General features: G+C 48.0%; 8 protein-coding genes across 8 annotated transcripts; 4 read left to right on the forward strand and 4 right to left on the reverse strand.

The window, feature by feature from the left end:
• Window positions 1–251: 251 nt before the first annotated feature.
• Window positions 252–1,228, reverse strand: FTJAE_2020 (glucose 1-dehydrogenase 2; the record flags this gene model as incomplete). The annotated part of the gene is made up of 3 exons (XM_037348172.1): window positions 252–472; window positions 524–751; window positions 808–1,228. 3 exons carry the CDS (start codon window positions 1,226–1,228, stop codon window positions 252–254), a joined length of 870 nt encoding a protein of 289 aa, XP_037210835.1.
• A 377-nt stretch (window positions 1,229–1,605) lies between these two features.
• FTJAE_2021 (NADPH-dependent beta-ketoacyl reductase (rhlG)) lies at window positions 1,606–2,754 on the forward strand (the record flags this gene model as incomplete). The annotated part of the gene is made up of 4 exons (XM_037348173.1): window positions 1,606–1,672; window positions 1,749–2,626; window positions 2,677–2,693; window positions 2,745–2,754. The coding sequence occupies 4 exons, from the start codon at window positions 1,606–1,608 to the stop codon at window positions 2,752–2,754; spliced, it is 972 nt and encodes a 323-aa protein (XP_037210836.1).
• A 320-nt stretch (window positions 2,755–3,074) lies between these two features.
• FTJAE_2022 (transcriptional regulatory) lies at window positions 3,075–3,620 on the reverse strand (the record flags this gene model as incomplete). The annotated part of the gene is made up of 1 exon (XM_037348174.1): window positions 3,075–3,620. The coding sequence occupies one exon, from the start codon at window positions 3,618–3,620 to the stop codon at window positions 3,075–3,077; it is 546 nt and encodes a 181-aa protein (XP_037210837.1).
• A 76-nt stretch (window positions 3,621–3,696) lies between these two features.
• On the reverse strand, window positions 3,697–5,516 carry FTJAE_2023 (transcriptional regulatory; the record flags this gene model as incomplete). Its single annotated transcript, XM_037348175.1, has 4 exons — window positions 3,697–4,297; window positions 4,357–4,760; window positions 4,814–5,031; window positions 5,090–5,516. The coding sequence occupies 4 exons, from the start codon at window positions 5,514–5,516 to the stop codon at window positions 3,697–3,699; spliced, it is 1,650 nt and encodes a 549-aa protein (XP_037210838.1).
• Window positions 5,517–6,060: 544 nt separating this feature from the next.
• FTJAE_2024 (para-nitrobenzyl esterase) lies at window positions 6,061–7,839 on the forward strand (the record flags this gene model as incomplete). Its single annotated transcript, XM_037348176.1, has 4 exons — window positions 6,061–6,230; window positions 6,290–6,577; window positions 6,646–6,821; window positions 6,878–7,839. The coding sequence occupies 4 exons, from the start codon at window positions 6,061–6,063 to the stop codon at window positions 7,837–7,839; spliced, it is 1,596 nt and encodes a 531-aa protein (XP_037210839.1).
• A 5,194-nt stretch (window positions 7,840–13,033) lies between these two features.
• On the forward strand, window positions 13,034–14,780 carry FTJAE_2026 (uncharacterized protein; the record flags this gene model as incomplete). Its single annotated transcript, XM_037348177.1, has 3 exons — window positions 13,034–13,071; window positions 13,121–13,466; window positions 13,518–14,780. 3 exons carry the CDS (start codon window positions 13,034–13,036, stop codon window positions 14,778–14,780), a joined length of 1,647 nt encoding a protein of 548 aa, XP_037210840.1.
• A 131-nt stretch (window positions 14,781–14,911) lies between these two features.
• On the reverse strand, window positions 14,912–16,882 carry FTJAE_2027 (uncharacterized protein; the record flags this gene model as incomplete). Its single annotated transcript, XM_037348178.1, has 4 exons — window positions 14,912–15,912; window positions 15,966–16,312; window positions 16,360–16,534; window positions 16,591–16,882. The coding sequence occupies 4 exons, from the start codon at window positions 16,880–16,882 to the stop codon at window positions 14,912–14,914; spliced, it is 1,815 nt and encodes a 604-aa protein (XP_037210841.1).
• Window positions 16,883–17,993: 1,111 nt separating this feature from the next.
• On the forward strand, window positions 17,994–19,175 carry FTJAE_2028 (sarcosine oxidase; the record flags this gene model as incomplete). Its single annotated transcript, XM_037348179.1, has 1 exon — window positions 17,994–19,175. One exon carries the CDS (start codon window positions 17,994–17,996, stop codon window positions 19,173–19,175), a length of 1,182 nt encoding a protein of 393 aa, XP_037210842.1.
• Between the last annotated feature and the right edge of the window lie 755 nt (window positions 19,176–19,930).

A 19,930-nucleotide genomic window follows, 5' to 3' on the forward strand; every position in this document is an offset into this window, starting at 1 on the left:
CTCCCTTTGCCGCTTGTATGCACTGTCTCAAAATTCGGCAGCGGACATGGAACTCAAGGGAGCAATACCGCTAACACATATGGGTAATCTCCCATTCTACGTTGGAGGGATATGTGTGTTTCCAAATAGAGGGCTGACAGTACTGACTGGCGTTGTAATGATAAGGCATTTCAGATGAGACAACAAGAAGACCCGAGTGTCAGATTCTTTGTAAATAAATACAAAACAGGATCAAATTCATTTATAGTATCCTAAGCATGACCTAGTTTGTAAAACATCTTGTTGTTATGCTCTGCTCCAGCATCCGCGAAATCCGCATGAGGTCTCAGTGTAATGGTCTCCTCATTCAGCTCCGCCACCTGGCCAGTCCTAGAGGGGTCTGTCACAAATTGTGAAACAGCCTTTGTCAATGTTGAGAGTGGTGTAATTATCATCGCCTTGAAGAGTTCCTTATCTGGAGTAATGTTTGTTTCTGCATCATCTGTTAGCAGGCGGGTAGTCACATAAAGAGAGGTGGACTTACCCAAGACTCCGGGCGCAAGAGCGTTGATCTGTATCTTGGGTTCTTCAAGCCTGATTGCCATGGAACGAACCAGTCCTATAATCCCAGACTTTGCTGCGGAGTAGAGGGGTGAGACTGGGAACGGGTAGATGGCTGCGGATGACGATGTGCAAACAATGGAGCCTCTCGAATTTGGGAGACGGCTTCCGATCTCGTTCTTGAGCATGTAATGCACCGCAAGACCAACGCCTACAGTAACCCGTTAGTCTAAACATGAAAGGTTTTTCACTGATGGTATAACTGACTGTAAATTACTCCGTTCAGATTAATATCTTGCATTCTCAAGTTCGGCTTCCGTGGAAACTCTGTCGGCGTGCAATCGAGGGCTCCGACCACAGGATCAGAGATTCCTGCATTGGCGATAACAATGTCAATCCGGTCTCCGTGTTCGCGATAGACCTGATCAAAAACCGCGTATTGCCCTTCCCAAGACGAAACATCGCACCATTTGAAGCTCAACTTCGCTTGGGGGTACTTCTTTGACACTTCCGCAACGACATCAGGTCCTGTCTTTGAGTTGACATCAAGGACAGCCACCATGTAACCCGGGGCAGCGAAGTGACGAGTGATGGCTAACCCAATACCGCTGGCGCCCCCAGTAACAATGATGGACAGAGGTAGGCCCTGAGAAGACGTCTCAGTAGTTGAATCAGCTGACGGCGACATTTTGGAAGGGTAGATAGGTTGGAGTGAGAGTGTGAAGACTGAATGGCTGGACTTGGTGATTCTAAGATCTGATGTCAAGTTCCTAATTACGTTTTCCGGGCCGGAAAAAAAGATGAACAGTCTTTATTCAGCTCGGAAATGCGGAACTTTTAATATCAATGGGTGTAGATGCCGCGCGGGAATGCCGGGTGTCCGGGGCTCACCCCCGCTGTCGGCAACAGCACCTACAGGACGACCGCAGAGATCTAGACCATCCAATAACTTAGTGTAGCCTGTACGGAGTAGGACCTTTCAAAACCAATTGGCTTCTCCAACGGAGACAACACTTCAATCTTTGCCATTTTGCATCCTCTCTGTCTGTCCAACTTCAAACCAACATGGCCGAGATATTCTTCTCCTCAGATATCGCAGATAATGTGAAGGAGAAGGTGGTTGTCATGACAGGTACGGGCCAGAATTCCACCACCAAGGGTTCATCGGCCTCTGTTTTTTATATGTTACTAATAAACGATGTGCGTAGGCGGTGCGCAGGGAATTGGAGCAGCAACGGTTTCCCTGTTATACGAGAGAGGCGCCCATGTTTATTTCGGCGACTTGGACGATGTCAAGGGCCGTCAAATGGTTAGTCATGTCCACTCGAGCATACCGCACAGCAACGGTTCAGTCCATTTCCAAAAGCTCGACGTTCGCAACTACAACCAACAACTTCAGCTCTTCAAGACCGCCTATGAAGAGCGAGGTCATGTCGACATTGCAATCTCTTGCGCTGCTGTCGTAGAACCGACTGGTTGGTTTGGACCGGACCAACTTACCCTCGACGCGGTGGAGACAGAACCCCAGCCGCTCAAGAATGTCATCGACATCAACCTCACGAGCGTTGTTCTCTTTTGTCGACTAGCAATCGCCTTTATGAAGGCAGATAAGGACCAGGCCAAGCCAAATGAATTGTCCAAGTCTATTGTCTTGATCTCTTCTATCGCTGGAATAGTCGAAGCTGCCGGTCTCTTCGCCTACAGTGCTTCAAAGCATGGCATTATAGGGCTGATGAGATCCTTACGAGCGCTAGCTTCAGCCAAGTACAACATTCGCATCAACGCCGTGTGTCCCTGGGCAACAGATACGCAGATGATCGATAACGTTCGTTCGATCTGGGACGAGCATCATCTCCCGCTGAATTCACCCAAGGACGTTGCGCAGTTTGTCACTCAGCTCGCAACTGACAACTCTTTGAGTGGGAAGTCTGTTCTGGTCGCTGGTGGTAGAGGGTATGACACAGAGGAGGGCATCGATAGGACCATGTCTGAATGGTTTGGACCTCTTACGGAAGAGTTTTGGCGGGGACAAAAGGCCTTTGGAACGGTGAGGACTATTATTTGCTTATGTGATTTCCTTTTGAGGGTATGTCTGCTAATGTCTGCCTTTAGGGTGATCAATGGTCCGATATATAGAATATGCGCCGTCTTCAGTAAGTACAACATTATTTGTATGAGCGTCTATGCCTTCAACTCTGGTTTAGTATGAGTTAGAGTCTATTGCCAAGATTTAATTCCACCAAGGCTTCTCAATTAGCAATACGTCAGTCTTGTTCTTCTGTGCGCAGTTATCTCCGTAATTAACAAAACGTAACAAAGTCCGCAGCTCCATATTAACAACAGCGGAGTCCGCAACCATGTATTAATAAGAAGTCTGTTTAATAATCAGCCCGATTGCATAGGGCTTAAGCTCCTCCCAAGACTACACCTGCGCAAATGCTCAAGACTTTGGTTGGGGATAACTAAGTACTTCAGATAGAATTAGGTAGTTCGCCTGCATATATAAGTAGAATTACATAAGAATATCATGTCGCTTAGAAATGACTCAGCATCTCAGTAAATGGTTCTGTATCAAACAGAAAGTTATCCGTTCCCTGCACTGATATCCCATTCCAGTGCACGTCCAATCCACCTATTGCCAAGGGCAGACATTCATCAACGAATGCCTGACCTTCATCTGGTATACGCCACATATTGTTCATATTCTGCGTCGCCTCTGTCACCTGCTGCAGCATCAACAACCCCCCAGATGATTCATCACCAAGCTCAGGCGGTACTACTGCAGACGCCAGTCCGGCCATCTCAGTGTATGGAGCTACTGGTGTACTCTTCTCCTGGTCCAACGTAAAGATCTGGCTGAGAAACTGTCCGCTGCTCTTTCTCCGAGGTGGGATGAGACGCTCGCGGTAGCTCTGTAGTGCATTGCGAAGCTCTGTTAACACATCAATGTAGCGATGGGCTTGGGGACTTGTACGATCCAGATCCCGAATAATGCCAATACCACTGTGCAGTGCTGCCTCTGTCTCGAACGTTGTTGATCTTTCGGATAGCGTGGCTTCTACGAAGAGGGAGAAGGCCATTATGAGGCAGGCGCTAAATATCCAGGCTCTTGATCTGCCGTTAGTACTTGTTTTATTTGAGGGGAGGTGAGAGTCCTTACTTGAGTAATGTCATGTTCTGTATAAGCAGGCCAGCAGACCCCGTTCTCCGCGTTGTCTCTACCAACAAGACAGCCGCATCGATGCATACCTGAGCTAACTCCTTCGTCTCTCGATCGATTGCAGGATGCGACCCTAAAGTTCCATCTGATCGGTCCAAGCGCTTCAGCTTGGCGAGCATATAGGAAATCAGAATCGGTCTAGTAGCCAACATGACAGCATAATAATAAAAGGCAGAGACAGCAAAGTTGCCCAAGGTTTGCCACCACTGCTCTGGTGAAATGGACGAGCTGACCGTGCAATTTGTCATGCTCGATGGTAGTGCCGAGCTCCACTCTCTCAATTGTCTGAGGAGGTCTTTTATCGAGCTTAGATTTGTGTCTTGTTTGTCGTTGAGGTGATATATGATCTGTTCAAGAATGGTGCAGACTCCATAGCATGCGGACATGGATGTAAACTCTGGTGTGCATGGTTCTGGACCGTCTGGCACTGAAAACGTCGGATTGCTTATCCCGCGTCTAGGAGATGATGCTGGGGTTTGGGCGAGGACTCCCCCGAACGCGATGTCCAAGATTCGGAGGCTTTTCCATACTTGAAGCCTAGGGTTACATTAATATCAGTCTCTGGCTATCATGGCCCAAATCAGTGTGTCGCCTACCTGAATCGATGTGTTTCCGGTGACAGATTACGATAAGACTCGGGTTGATGTAGACCAATCGCATGTGCCACGCGCGTCGCAACGCCTAGGTATATAAAAGCTCCGTCTCTCTTGCACGCATTAACCATGTAGATACCCATCATCAGAAAGATAGCTACTAAGTCAGCTGTAGGGTCCAGTAGCATACCCTCAAAAGCGACCTTTTGACCACGATCAAAGTGCTTCTGTGCGTGATAAAGAGTCTTTGGGCTCGTTCTGCAACCTTGTCCGCCGACGGCAATAACCAAGTCGATGATGGCACGTTTTTGGCAAGGTTTGGATGAACCAGAGCCGCAGTCGTCCTCAGTCTGTTCTAGTAGCTCGTATAGTTGCTTGGGGGAGTAAATGTATATGATGCCAGTTGTCTGAGATGGAATATTAGTCCGGTGCATATGGATTTTAGTGAGTATGTTCATACCGCCACCAAGAATCTCTGGATATAGTCTCGTTTCTCTTCCAAGGTCAGTTGGCTATCTGGGCTGTCCTCGGCGATGTCGTGCGAGGCCTGAGGATACGATGACTCGAGCATAGCCTTGGCGCGCTCCTTATCAGTGAATGGCGATGGCCCCATGTAACGGAGAAATGTGTGACGTAGGAAGTCGAGGAACGACAGTGATGCGGAATCGCCCATTGATACTGCAAGCCAGTAAGCTATAGGTGCTCAAATGGCTATCCCTTGGTATCATTTACTCACGGTTCTCCCCATCCGAACCCTTGTCTTGACTTTCAACATTTGACATGCAAGACGAGAACGCTGTGTCGGGGGTTTCGTTCGTCTGTTGTGCAGCTGTCGACTCTGGCGTCTGGGGTGCCTGCGCCCGCTCAGGTGTATCGCGCTCATTTACGGACAATGCTACGTCAGAACAAACGATATAGTCGAGACTGGAGCAGTCATCATTACCGCTCGCAGTAATGTCACTACTCCGACTCATCGCTCGACGCTGTGCTTTGCGACGCGGTCGAGCAGCCTCGGGATCGTAGATACAATAGGAGACGTAGTCCCGCCGGCGGCAATTGGCGCATGGGGTCTGCCCGTCACATCTCTTCTTGCTATTCTGACAAGGGACGCATGCAATGACAGCGCGTCTACGATCCTCGGCACGAACCTTGGGACGAGGCATGATGAGAATATTGATTGCAGTCACTTGCCGCTTGTCAATTCATTCAAGATGTTTAGTGGGGATTGAATCCAGTATCAATATGTGCATCTGCCGTCCCCAGAGCCGAGACTCTAACGCTTGCGAGTTAGTGATACCACATCTGCATCTTGTGCGGGGAAGCGAGCGGGTAGAATGCATCATGCCCCAGGTTTAGCGGGGTAATCCCAGTCAACTCCACGCTACTCGCTTACCCATGCATGACAAGTTACTGGACCGGGGAATGATGTTCATCCACATCATATTTGAGGTACGATCTGGCGGCAAGTGCACCTACAGGTAGGAATATGCCCACCTCGGGCCATCCGATAGCGCCCTCGGGAGGAATCTGGGGTAGCAAGCAAGATTTCCGCCATTGATGGTAAGAAAGACTCATGACTTTGCATTGCATGAAATTCGTTGACGTCTTAAATTCCTCCCTTCGGCTACAATTGCTGTGTTCCCCTCTGTACTCCGCCATTTGTAAACATTTGATAATATCGCCTTCCCCTCTTTTTTTGCTCCAATCATGGCGTGTACGCTTAACCATGCCCAATTGGGTGATATCCAAGGCCTCAAGCTAGATAATCAAGGCGTAGTGCAATATCTGGGCATTCAGTATGCCACTCTAGCTCATCGCTTTGCGGGTGCAGAGCTCAAAACCGATGATGGAGGAAAGATTGATGCGACAAGGAGAGGGTAGGTCGTTGTCCAGATCTGCGAGCATGACGGGCGCTAATGCTCCCTCCTCTTCACAGCCCGACTGTTGTTAGACCACCACTAGCATGCGATATTGAGTTTGGCTTCATTCAGAAGGCCCTTGACAAGCCCGATGACCGCCCCATGTCTGACCTGGACGGCTTGACTCTCGATATCACCGTCCCAGAAGCGGCCCTCAACGAGAACAATGCAAAACTTCCCGTCCTTGTGTTCATTCATGGAGGTGCATTCATCATAGGTGACAGCGGGGCTCCGCATTATGAAATGGCCGCAATCGTCGCATACTCGCAGTCTATCGGAAAGCCGATCATTGGAGTATCTATCAAGTAAGCTGCCTTGATGCGAATGGGTAGATACCCAGTTATTTAGAAGCTCTGTTACTGATTATAACCAGCTACCGACTTGGAGTTGCAGGATTTCTGGACAGTAATGAGCTTAGATTCGCAGGTGTCGCTCCAAATAGAGGCATCCTCGATCAAAAGACGGCATTTCAATGGGTTCGTCGGAATATTGGCGGATTTTCAGGCGATCCAACTCGCATCACGGCTATTGGCCAGAGCGCAGGCGGCTGTAAGTCTTCGTAACAGGTTGATGTTTTAGACATGTCAGCTGACGATTCCTGCCAGGCTCTGTTTTGCACCTCCTTGACTTGGACTTGCAAGATGAATCTCTTTTCGATCGCGCCATTTGCTTGAGCGGAAACAACTTGGCTGTTGCTTCGGCAACTAAGCGCGTTGCCCAAGATGCATATAAATCTGTGCTCCAGTGTCTGGGTATAGACTCCACGTTGTCGAACGAGGGTCAGCTGAAAGCATTGATTGAAATCTCTCCGGAGGACATTCTATCCAAGATTCCCATGTCAGTCCCGCTACAGCCTGTAGTTGAGATAGACCAACTGCCGTCATTCCGATCATTCGAGACTCACTTACGTTCAGCTCAACACAAGCCTCCTCTAATGATTGGCTCGACGGACTTTGATGCAGTTGTCTTCGAAGTTCTAGGTTTGTTCGCAGATCGAGATCCCGGTTTGGCACAAGGTTTCGCCAGATCCTTGATCAAGGCCATTCCTGAAGAACACCATGCTAGGCTGAACAGCCTTCTCAGTCTCTATGGAATACCGGAAACAGAAAACGATGATGAAGCTCGCATCAAGATTCTCCAGTTCGGGACAGACCTCAAGTATTTCGCTACATCAAGACACTATGCCAACCACTGGCCATCTCAGTCGTGGCTCTATTACTTTAACGAGTCGAATCCATGGGATGGGCCACACAAAGGTCGCTCATCTCACTGTCTTGACATAGCATATCTCTTCCTGAACTTCAATCACCTCATGGATGACTCCCAGAAGAAGACCGCAACGGACTTTGCTCGAGATGTGATTAGTTTCACAAACATGGAGGAGCCTTGGGGTGAGTTCCATGCTTCCAAAGATCTGAGAGTATATGGAGCACAGGCAGAGAGCCAGGGAGCGGGAGATAAGCTCAAGACTGTGGCCGGGCCATCTAAGGAAGTACAACGTCTTTGGTCAGAGATAGGTCTAGATAATCTTTCTCAGGCTTGGAGTGCATACTCCGCAAGGTCGTAGTTAGCGGCACCGCAAAATGACACGCAGTTACAAGATTACACTACTAGACTGAGACGTATAGTTTGCTTCTGTTCATATTTTCGTTCTTACTGTAACAGGACGACTAGGATGAAGACTCTATTGGTTAAAAGTCTAATAAAGAAAGTTTAGCCACTTAACAGTCACCTAGCTAACACTCTTCATTCAATACTATAGAAGAATTTTAATGCTCTGGCCAATAGTGGCAAGGAATAGTTATCTTACTACAGAAGCAGGCGCTATAATTGAGTTCCTTTTCATCTCTTCTAACTACAATGTCTTGAAGATATCGAATCTCAGACTTGTCCACTCTTCTGGGCTACTTCTTAGGTCAGTCCACATCCTTTACAAAGAACGAGTGTCAGTTCATTGTTAAAGGGATTATGGAATAAGGCATAGTAAATATAAATCGACTTCAATTTCTTCTATCTCGTTATGTATCGAATGTCATAACGTCCGTCGCAGAAGGATAGCGTCATTAACGATGATTAGAGGCTATATCGGGTGGCGGCAGAGAGGCGCTTGGGAGCCAGTAACTCTCATTTTGAGTTCTGGTCAAAATGCGATGCAGACATTCTGAGACTTCCTTCGCTTGAGCTCGAGGTTGCTGCGTTGATCCTGAGCTCCGTGGCCCTCCATCCGTTCCGCTCTTGATATCCTTACTGATTCCCCATTCGTTCAGATGTTGGCGGTAGGAGCGGGCTGAGGCATCAAAGTTGTAATACGTCCTCATGATATCACGTACTTCCTGTAGCCTTCTACCCTCATCTTGGTAAAGTCTGGTGATAAGCTCTTCATGTTCGCTCCACAGCTCAGCAATTGTCTCGGCTTCGAGGTCTCCTGAACTGCTGTCGTTTCCATCGCCTGGCTTAGGTGTATTCTGCATAGCAATCACGTCGACTACTAGTAGTCTATCCCTAATGAGCTCCAGGAGGTCACCCAAGGCAGTCTTTCCTTCTCTGCAAACAGGATCCTTGGCCATGTGACCTATCCAACGTAGTACAACATTATGGACTTTGGCATGGTTGGATATGTACTCCCAAAAGCGCCTGTTAGAGTCTGGGCCAGAATGTACTGACTCCAAATCATTGTGGAATTCGCTCAGACCTGGAGGGCCGTACAACAGCCAGACCATGAACTCCAGAACAATGCATCCCATGGCCCACATATCATCTGCACGGAAGAAAAAATTCCACACAGATCCTTCTGATAGCAACCCCTGTTCAGGTGGCGCATACAATTGCGCTTCCGCTGAGCTTGCTGGCACAATTTCGGTAGCAACTGACTGGTGACATGCCTTCAATGTGCCGATGTTATGGCCTGTCCTACTATCATCTTTGAAGTAGAGTATGTTTTCTGGACACAGGCCAACGTTACTAGCAAGTGCACCCTCGATGGTTGCAGTCGCCAGGTTTACTTGGCTCGAAGCATATACTAACCCATAAAGCTGCTCAATCACAGATCTTACCAAACTAGCGGTCAAAACTCGTGGGAATGTCTTCCAGAAATCTCTCAAATTCCCGCCATCTGATGTTTCAGAAATGAAATAAAAATCTGTTTCCCCTCGACGAAACGTGGTAATGAGTTTGACGATGTGCCTTTGGTTTAGTCCTTGAATTATTTTGAGCTTTTGTAATTCTCTCTGCCAAATTGGCTCGAAGGACAGACGTGTCACAGTGATATAAACCGGGTTCTGAGTCTTATGAGTCTCAGTTGTTAGCCCCGTGAAAACAGAAGGTTTTCGAGTCTTGCTTCTAACTCACCATGTCATTTGACACAAGATGACGGCGGTGAATCTTGTATTTGATTGCCTGTCCATAGGAGTCTTCGTCCGTCTTGGTACATTTTTCTGTGAATGGCAGGATAGACTCTTCATGTTGGTGCCTCACTACGAGGGCCTCTTTACTAGAAAGAACAGGCGCACAAAAGCTCCACTGATAGTAGCTGAAGAAGATGAGGATAAACTCCGAATACAATGTGTTTCTGTGCTCTTCTCTCTGAAGGTCATCAATGTCTGTCGGTTCAGTATCGTCTTGATCGTAAAGTTCGTACATATACTTTGACAAGTTCTCGAGGTCCGATTCCTCAAGTGGCAAGGTTTCATCGCAGATTTTGTTTTTGTTGAAAAAGTGCATGGCATGCCAGAGTTCCTCCCCTTTCAGATCGCTTAGAACTAAAATGGAAAAGAGCTTCTTGCCAAGCGCTACAGTGTAAATGACTGTGTCTTTGAAAGTCTCGGGGTCGATACGATTTGGAGGGGAAATTCGGTCACGGTCTTGTGGATTCGCGAGTTCTTCCGAGGCTCGTACTCGATTTTGAATTGCATCAATCTCGGACTCATTAGTACTTGGTGGTAGGATATTAGTATTGGCCATGTGAAAGGAGGATCGATGACCACAGTTGCAAGTGGCGCCAGGTAAAGATTTGTTATGATTGAACCCCCTGCAGCCGCACCGCTGACCTTTGAGCTTAGGTGTCATGACGATATAGCGGCATCGACCCTTCTGTAACGCTTCTCCTGGTTTGACAATGGCCGAAAGTACTGACTCCATCGTGATGATACCTTGCAGGCTGCCGTCTGGTGAGAAGAGATGTGGGTTGCTGATAAAATCGTGACTTGTAGGCCCTTGATCTTCGAACACACTCTCAATGAGCGTCTCTCGAATAAGTCGCTCGGTTTCTTCAAGTTTCACATGGACATGGTTCAACACTTGGTAGTGGTACTGAGCCTCGTATGTTGCCAAGTCAACAAGTGTGATATTCATCTTTGATGCGACATCTGCTGCATCGTTTCCATGATCCTGATGTTCATGACCTTCCTGACTGTTGTCAGACTGCAATGACTCGAGGCTTGTCTCAGACCTCGCGACTGCATCCTCCGTATGAGCTGACATTCCATCATCGGGCATCAATTTGGATCTATTGAGTGCAAACAAGGCTAGTCGCTCCAAGTGCTGACCAATGTGACGCTTCAAGTCACCGTAAAGGATGATGCAAGGTCCTCTTTGTCCTATGGTAAGATGATCTTGATGCGGCTTTTCAGTGGAATCTGGGGTCGGATTGTCATCTGTTGCAAAGTTGTTGGGCAGCGAAGTTATCCAGGGAGCCACCTTTGTGAGAACGTTATCTGTGATCTTGTTGAAGTGTCTTTCGGGAAGCTTGGCCATATCTGTCTTCTCTAAGTCGTATTAGTCTAATGTCATTTCTGGTTGCAGAATTACAGATATTTACCACTGTCAAACGATTCTGGACAACTGTCATCAGCAACGTGTCGAATGACCCACGAAGGCTTATAGCACTCGAATCCATTTACAACGTCATGGCATCCATCTCTACACAATGGGCAAGTTACGACATCGGCCGAGCTAGATCGCTCACATAACTTTGCAAGAGACAAGAGCTGGGGACCTTGAAGTTGTAGCTCATGGAGGGCTTTCATATGTTCAATGAACTCCGTCTCACTGTTGTGTGGTTTGTGTTTCGGGTCATTACAGTGCCATTCTCTTCGGTGGTTCTCGAGCTCGTGTCTCAGCCAATCCTGGCGTGTTTCGAATAAGATATCAGGTGTTTCGCAGTTATCGAAAGTGCACACATACGCTTGAAGATCGCGGAACACGTGTCTCCTGCACTACGTTAGTAATGCTATTACTGAGTTTCGAAAGATTTACCAACTTCCATGCTCTCTCGCCTTTCACTTCAATTAGATGATAGCAGAGGGGACATAGGAACTGATCGAGCGCTTCGCCATTGTCGTCCTGCGGGCGAGGAGGTACTCGGATCCCTACACTATCCTTACCAGTGAATCCAAACGTCGTAATAGTTCCGGATTCTGACTGAACATCGGGTTCTTCTCTCATATCGACTGGGGGGATGAATTTGGTTGCTTCGGTACTCGCCAGGAGGCTTCCTTTGGAGATGGTAGGGGCATAGCTTGGGGTGTCTCTGACCAGATTCCTTATTGGGTGGGTGGTAACCGGAGGAGGTGGCATTTCCTGTTCTGCTTTTTCCTGGGGCTCATCTCGAGCGATATGACCTGCAGCTGTCGTCACATCCGATGGTTGAGGCTCTGAGGATTTCCGGTAGTGTTGCTCATTATATATAAGCAGCTGACGGCGGCGAGTAATTGCCTTAGCAAGCCGTTTCTTGAGCACTGCGGAAGCGCCAGGAAAGCATTCGTCGACATGGCGCTGATCAAACGAAACGAAATGATCGACTGTGATCTTGGACGCTCTGGATAGTCTGTCTGTTGCTACTGGCTGTCTGATGACCATCGCAAGCGAGTACAGATGCCTCACTGAGTTGGTGATCGACTCATATAGTGCAGCAATTTGACGCTCAGGAGTCAGCATATCGGCTTCGTCAGAACTGGAGCTTTCGGCTGACGAAGTTATGGACGATTGGTCTGAGTCATTGTCTCGTTGTCGGTCAAACTTGGGCTGAGCTGCTTCGGCCATTGGCCGTTTGCCAAGTATGAGATCGGATGCTACCGACTATTAGTTTAGAAGTATTAGAGGAACAATAGGATAGGTGTACCAGTGTTGAGGGTACTATCAAGGCGCTGCAATATATCTACAACTCGGGCAGCATAAAAGCTAGAATATCTGAGGCGATAGTCAAGTGAGATTCGCTTGTTAGGGCCATGCTTTGCCCCGACACTTCCGGCCCATACATCGAAACGTGAGTATTCATTCGCGATACCTTTGAGAGGTATTCCGTCATTGGCATCACTAGTTGATGTATCAAGGCTCTTGATCAGATGGCTGAAAGACTTAGAGCATTGGATATAACAATCGCTGATAGTAGCCATTTCTGCGAAAGACATGGCAGAAGCCTGAGTGAAAGTAAATGCCTCATGCCCTGGAAGTTGCTCACAGAGAGAGGGGTTGACTGTGCAGTCGCCAGTTCTGGCAACATATGCAGGTGATCATGTTGGAACCAACAGACAGCTTCCCAACGCCAATCATTATGTGCCACGGGAGACTGCAGGGCGCCACAGCGCTTCCACCCTCTCAATCGAAAGTCACTGATTCGTCTTTCAACCCCCCGGCAATCGTAATCAGACGCTGACGAAGCTCACATAAAATTTCGCCTCCATCCCATCTTCTTCTTATCAACGACGGAATAAGTATCAATTTCTCTGCTACAGGCCTTTGTGGGCTACAGGAGAGCTATTAAAATGTCTGGATTTGAAGTAGTAGGACTTATCATTGGAGTGTAAGTATGCTAGAAAAGCGCCTCCGACAATGCTAACAACCATACATAGAATACCAATTGTCGTCAAAGGACTAAAGTTCTACGAGAATGATGCACAGGTACTCCTGCATCATAAAATCGCCATGAACGATCTTATTGTATCGCTGCATGCTGAGCATTCACGATTCAGGCACTCTTGCAGTGTGTTGTTGAGAGGTCTGGTTGAAGACGAGGACCTAGAAGACCTTTTAGACAAGACTACTAAGGACGATTGGGAAAAGGCATTAACTGAAGGTCTAGAGAGGAGCCTCAGAGACAAGCTCGGACACCGCTATTATGCATACACCGAGATAATGAAACAGATCCAGGAGAAGCTTGAAAAGTTGGGGAAAGTAGTAGGCATGGGCAAGCAACAGGTAAGGGTTGGCAGTTATATCGTATGGTAGACTCGCTGACATTTATCCTAGCAATGGTACGAGAAGACGGAATACGAGAACCAGAAAACATGGCATAAAATCAAGAAATGCATAAAACACAGCAAGCACAAGCAACTGCTCGAGGATATCGAAAAGTACAACACAAAGTTGGAGCAAATGACACCAGGAATATTGACGCAAGCACAGACAGCACTTTCTCAGCCGAAGAAGGTAGATCTAAATTACTGGGACTCTATCAGGCAGGCGGCGATGAGTCTACACAGCGCCCTTTGTTCGGGATGGCTTTGCTGCTGCGTGAATTCTCACGTCACTCATTTCCAGCTCGAAGATCGAGCGACTGGAAAGAAGGGATCTCATAGATTCAAGTTGTCGTTCAAGATGCCTCAAACAGGCGATAATGGGCAAGCTGTGGAAAGTGGTGTCTGGAAGAATGCGGAGTTTGAAGCAGTTGAGAGTGAAAATCTCCCAGGGAATCTCCCTCGATCTCCCGGAGGTGTTGCTTTCGCCCCATTGAGTGTAATTGCTTCACCTAATCTCAAGGTGGAGAAGCATATCAAGGATCTCTGCAAAGAGCTCGCGCAACCTTCCTGCCAGCTTGCAGTTCGTTGCATAGGATATATACCTCAGGAAGAGCACAAGCACTACATTTATTTTCCCGGGCGACTTCTTGCTTCAGACCGGCCGAGGAACACAATCACTCTTTACAATTTACTCTCGAACAAGGGTCAGCCGGGTACGCAGTATACCTTTGGCAGCGCGGTAGCCGACAGATACGAGTTGGCCCTATTATTAGCTTCTTCGCTTCTTCAACTACATGCAACTTCATGGCTTGGAGATTGGTGGTCCACTGACGATATACATATCTTGCCACGAAACTCAAAAATGTCTTTCAAAGACTGCACCTTCGTCATGCAGACCTTCCCATCGTCTACCATCACTAAAGGACCTCAGCTTAATAAGACTACGACTCGCCAGATGGTCATTCGAAATGAAGCAATATTTCGACTCGGGGCGACGTTGGTTGAGCTCTCTACCGTAGCAACACTAGAGGCACAAGAAGAAGTTGACGACCATAGGATCACGGAAGAATTGACGGACTTCAACACAGCGGAGAGACTTTCCAAGGCCGTCGCACTCAACAACGCACTTGAGTGGAATGCAGTGGTTGATCGATGTTTACGCTGTGGCTTCCATTCGCCTCCGGATTTTACAAGGAAGGACTTCAGAGCAGAGTTTTATCAGTGTGTTGTAGGACCACTGGAGAAATTATACAAGGACTCATTGATTAACTGAGATGTAAATCACGGATATGGAGTTAATTTAGATGTAAGCAGCAAAGATCATCTTTTGAACAATGAAGTGTTTATCGGCGACTGGCTTTGTGAGAATGAAGATGTGAATTTATTGAGGAAAGAGCAATTCTATCAATAAGAAAATGGTCTGGCTAGATACTTGGGATCCCTCTCTGGCTTCCCTTCAGGTGGCACATCCACTACATCCGGGTTGACGTACCAACTGGGATCACCCTGCTCCTCCTCCTCCATAACACAAACACTCCACCCATTGCCCAACCATCTAAGCCTATTCTCATGCATCTCCTCAAACTCAAAGTCCTCCCATCTCGGGGCCCTCAACGCCTCTAGTGCATGCATGACACTTCCCGGCCACAGAGCAGAGATCTTGTCCCCACGTCCGCCTCCAATCTTGTACCATGACTTGCAATCATCCATGTAGACTGTCTTCTTGAAGTACTCCCCGACGAAATCTCCAAAGTCTTTGACGCGTGATGCTTTAGGCTCCATGGTTATGTAGTCTTCCTTCTGGAGCTTGCGGATGCACTTGACGATGTAATCGCCCTGTGCCTCGAGAAGACAGGTCAGAGAACCAGCGCCAATGGCTGAGTTGGGTCCGAGCATCATGAAATAGTTGGGGAAGCCATCCACCGTCAAGCTCAGATACGTCGCCGGGAACGGATCAAACTTGTCCTTCAAGGTCACTCCTTGTTTGCCGACGACAGGGAAAGGAGGGGTGTAGTTAGTCTGGAAGCCCGTTGCGCAGACCAACACATCGATGTCTACTTGTCGGCCCTCAGGTCCTGTGAGCTTCAGGCCCTTCTCATTGATGCTCTCGATACCTTTTGTGATAAAGTCGACGTTGGGTTGAGTCAGAGCTTCGAGATAGCCTGGACCTGGCGTCAAACGACGACATCCAACACCAAAGGCTGGTGAGAACGCTTCAAGAAGATCAGGTCGTGAAGCTAGGACATCATTGGTAGTCTTTGAGAACATGGCGACAAACTCTTTCTGCAGCTCTGAGTCTTTGAGGGTTGAAAGATGGACCAAGTTACCGTCGTCCTCGATGCGCTTACGGAATCGAAGATATTCATCGTCACTCTTGATGAATTCTGCCAGACGAGCGGCCGAGACTATTCGCATGTTAGACAATTCAATTTCACTCAAGTCAGTCTTGAGAACTCACATTCAATTTCAGAAGGATCCCATCCCAATTGCTTCATCGTCCCATCGCCAAAGCGGTTCGATATCCAGACCTTGCTACGCACAAAGCAGCTCAACTTGGCGCCCTCGACCTTTTGCAGTGCTGGCACGATCTGAATCGAACTCGAACCACCGCCGATGATACCAATATTCTTGTTCTTAAAGTCATATTCCTGATCCCAGGCTGCTGAGTGCATCTTCTTGCCCTTGAAGGTATCGAAGCCAGGAATGTCAGGCCAAGAGATGGTGTTGAGATTACCTCTCGCTGCAATAACGACGTCTACTTCCTCGGCGAAGCTCTCCCCTGCGTTTGTCTCAACTGTCACGTTCCTAGATCCTGTCAGTATTTGGTCGACATAAGTGAAGGCAAGACAGACCATTTCTTGGCGGATTCATTCCAAGTTGCGCTGGTTACTCGGTGTCCAAGATGAATGAAGCGCTTGGCACCGTATTTCTCCGCCACGCCATCGATGTAGGCGCAGATTTCATGCGAAGGGGCATAAAACCCTGACCAAGCTTTATTTGGAGCGAAAGTGTACTGATAAGAATGGGCTATATGGGTAGAAATGTCAACAACTTGCAATGTCGTGTGAAGTTTTTTTGCTTACATGGGATATCGCAGGCACAACCTGGATACCGATTCTCCCACCACGTTCCTCCGACACCTTCATTCTTCTCATAGATCTTGAGATCAATGTTGCGCAGACGCTGGGGGATTCTGATGCCGAGATAGACGCCTGAATACCCAGCGCCAATCACACGGACCTTGAGAGGGCGTTGGTTCTCGACTGGAGCATCCTTGCAAGTGAATGCTTCATGGACCCCGTTTGCATGAGCGGTGGAGCCGTTTACCACTTTGCCCACAGTGGACTTCTGGCCCAAGACTGGTGTATTATCCATTGTCTGCGACGGAATAATCGCGGGCTCAGCTGGGTTTGATGAGTTTATCCCCATAATGGAAGCGCTTGACGAAGGAAGAGTTGTAGAATAATGGAATAGCTTGTATCTTCAATTGAACAAGAACAATGAATGCAGCTTTATGTGAAATTGAACACCTGCGACTGGCTTGAGGCTGGAATATTTACAGGGTGAAATGCAAACAGAAAGATTGTGAGCCTCCCTCGGCTGCTCCCTCGGCATGCCATCATGTAACCCTTTAACCCCTCTTTGCTCTCAAGGATACATCAACCACGGCGCCCAATTGTATCGCTGCCGCTGTGTAACGCCTGGTGTTGTTGCCGCACTGTCGCCCCCCAGGTGCCGTTGCCGCCAAGGATGTGTAAACTCTTATTACCGGCTTATATCCAGAGAGTGCCACTGCCGCGATCCATCGGGAGATCCATCGGGAGATTCACCAGGTCACGTGTGCCTCCGAAGGAGGTTTGACAAAAAGAGCGTCTCTTGTCACCTGTATTAGTTGTTCGAGAATCTCATGGTGTTGGATGTGTTGCCCGATCGACTTCGTTCAAAGACCATTCCCGCAAGGAATCACCTGGGGACGTGTAGAGGCGAATCAATGAAAAGACCAAATACGTTAGGGTAGTTCTTCCAATGGCTAAATGGATGACTTGTTATGTGGTTATTTTCATCAAGCCCCAAGGCAGCGAAATATATGTCAAACGTACAGAGGCATCTTCTTGCGATAGACGCTGGATCTCCTCTGCATTGGTGATAGTCACGGACTTATTACTAACAGATGTCTTGTCTTGCTGGCCCAGACTCGTAGCATGGTCGTGCCCGGCTGAAGAATCCGTGAGAATCCGCGGTGGGGACGGAAATTCCGTAGAACGTCAAGTGGGTACGGATACGGGCAACCAACTTATCTCATGACCTGATGTACCCCGCAAACTTGAGGAACTGGCCTGATAAGATAAGATAAGGTTCGTGCTATATCGGCCTAGACGCGATTATAAGGAAGGGCGTTGTGACGAGAGTATGAGAGTAGCAGGCCAAGTCAACTTCCTTATCTCTCATCAGTCTCTGTATTATCCCTCTAGTCAGACTCTCTGCAATGTCAACCAGCAACTTCCAAGTGGCCGTAGTTGGCCTCGGTGCTCTCGGTAGCGCAGCAGCCTATCACGCCGCCATCAAAGGAGCTACTGTTATCGGTTTCGAGCAATATGACTTTGGCAACATCTACGGATCCTCACACGACACATCCCGTATCGTCAGAACCTCTTATGGCTCACCAGACTATGTGGCGTTAGCCCGTGCAGCTTACAAAGACTGGGCTGAGCTAGAACGTCGAAGTGGTCTTCAAATGCTCACCATCACTGGCGGCGTTGTCTTCTTCCCCAAACTGGCTGATGACGGAGCATCTCTGAACAAATTCGAGAAGAGCATGAGTGCTTCTGAATTCATGAGGAGTCTTGATGCAAACAATATCCCGTATGAGGTCCTCAGCTCTCAAGAAGTCAAGAAGCGCTGGCCTTCGTTTGACATTGCAGAAGGCGTTCAGACTATTTACACTGCCGACTCAGGAATCGTGCATGCGTCCAAGTCTGTGGCTGCAATGCAGTATCAAGCTCGTGCCAACGGCGCTGTTTTGAAGGAGAAGACACGCGTGGATGCATTGATCCCAGATTCCAACGGCAAGGGCATGACTATCAAGACATCTCGAGGTCAATTCCACGCTAACAAGGTTATCTTGGCTTGCGACGCGTGGACCAACAAGCTCATTACTCCACTTGGCACAAACATCCCGCTCCAGATCATGCAAGAGCAGGTCACCTACTACAAGCCAGCTGATGTGACGCCATTCGATGATACCAAATTTCCTGTATGGATCTGGGCTGGCAACAGATATTTCTACGGGTTCCCCAGTTACGGCGAGCCAACAATCAAGGCAGGCCGCGATACATCTAACAACTTCATGACACCCGAAGAACGCACCTTTGTCCCGTCTGACGATCTATTCGACGAATTGACCTCTTTTATGGGCGGTCTGATACCGGACAAGGGACGAGCCATTCGAACAGTGACCTGTCAATACGCTATCACACCTGATCGTCAATTCGTCATCAGTCCTTTGAAGAATCACCCCAATGTTATTGTTGGCTTAGGTGGAGGTCATGCGTTCAAGTTTGCGCCAGCGATTGGTCGTGTGTTGGCGGAGCTTGCGATAGATGGTGAGACAAAGGAGGATATCTCCAATTTTGGCATCCCTAGGGTAGGGGCAGACAGCAAGTTGTAGAAGCATAAGCATTTAGACAGCATTTATAAAATATCATTATAAACTTTGAATTATCTAATTGTCACTATATGATTGTAAGAGATACGAGTTACTCAAGCTACCTGTCTAGTTCATGGTCATCTCATGTAACGGGTTGCTGTCGTTCACCAAACTGAAAACTTAGTCCAGTGCATTGGAACAACAGGTCAGCACCCATTGACAACGTCGCTCATGTTACGAACTTAATGAAATGAATAAAAACTCAGAATAACACAATAGTCACACGAGAGAGTTCAACGCGTTATAAAGTTACTTTTCCTCAATTGAGCCCGTTGAAAAGAAGGTATTCGCCGTTGCAAGCCACGTCTCTTATCGCAAAATTATGTGCCCGATAAGACAAGACCCGGAATTTTAAGCAGGCCGAGAGCCAGTGGCGCTCCTCCCTGCACTTTTGACTCAAGTGCCAGGCCCAGTAGTCAGACGCGTAGCATACATAATCTGCACCAACTCTGAATGTCACCAACCGCTCTCCAATCTCACCACAAGCCATACCATCACACCAATAAACATAAGCATGAGTGCCCCAAGATCAAGACAATATCGACGCGTTGCTCAGGCCTGTGATAATTGCCGGTACATTTATCACTGTTGACAATAGCAGATGTGATTGCTGATGAGGTTACAGTCGCAAAAAGATCCGTTGCCCAGGTGAAAGACCGCGATGTTCAGCATGTACACGTCTTCGTCAGCAATGCTCCTTCACTGAGGCCAATCCT

Source organism: Fusarium tjaetaba (assembly GCF_013396195.1).
Source record: "Fusarium tjaetaba strain NRRL 66243 chromosome Unknown NRRL66243_c0000036, whole genome shotgun sequence".
In the NCBI taxonomy this organism is placed as follows: Eukaryota; Fungi; Ascomycota; class Sordariomycetes; order Hypocreales; family Nectriaceae; genus Fusarium; species Fusarium tjaetaba.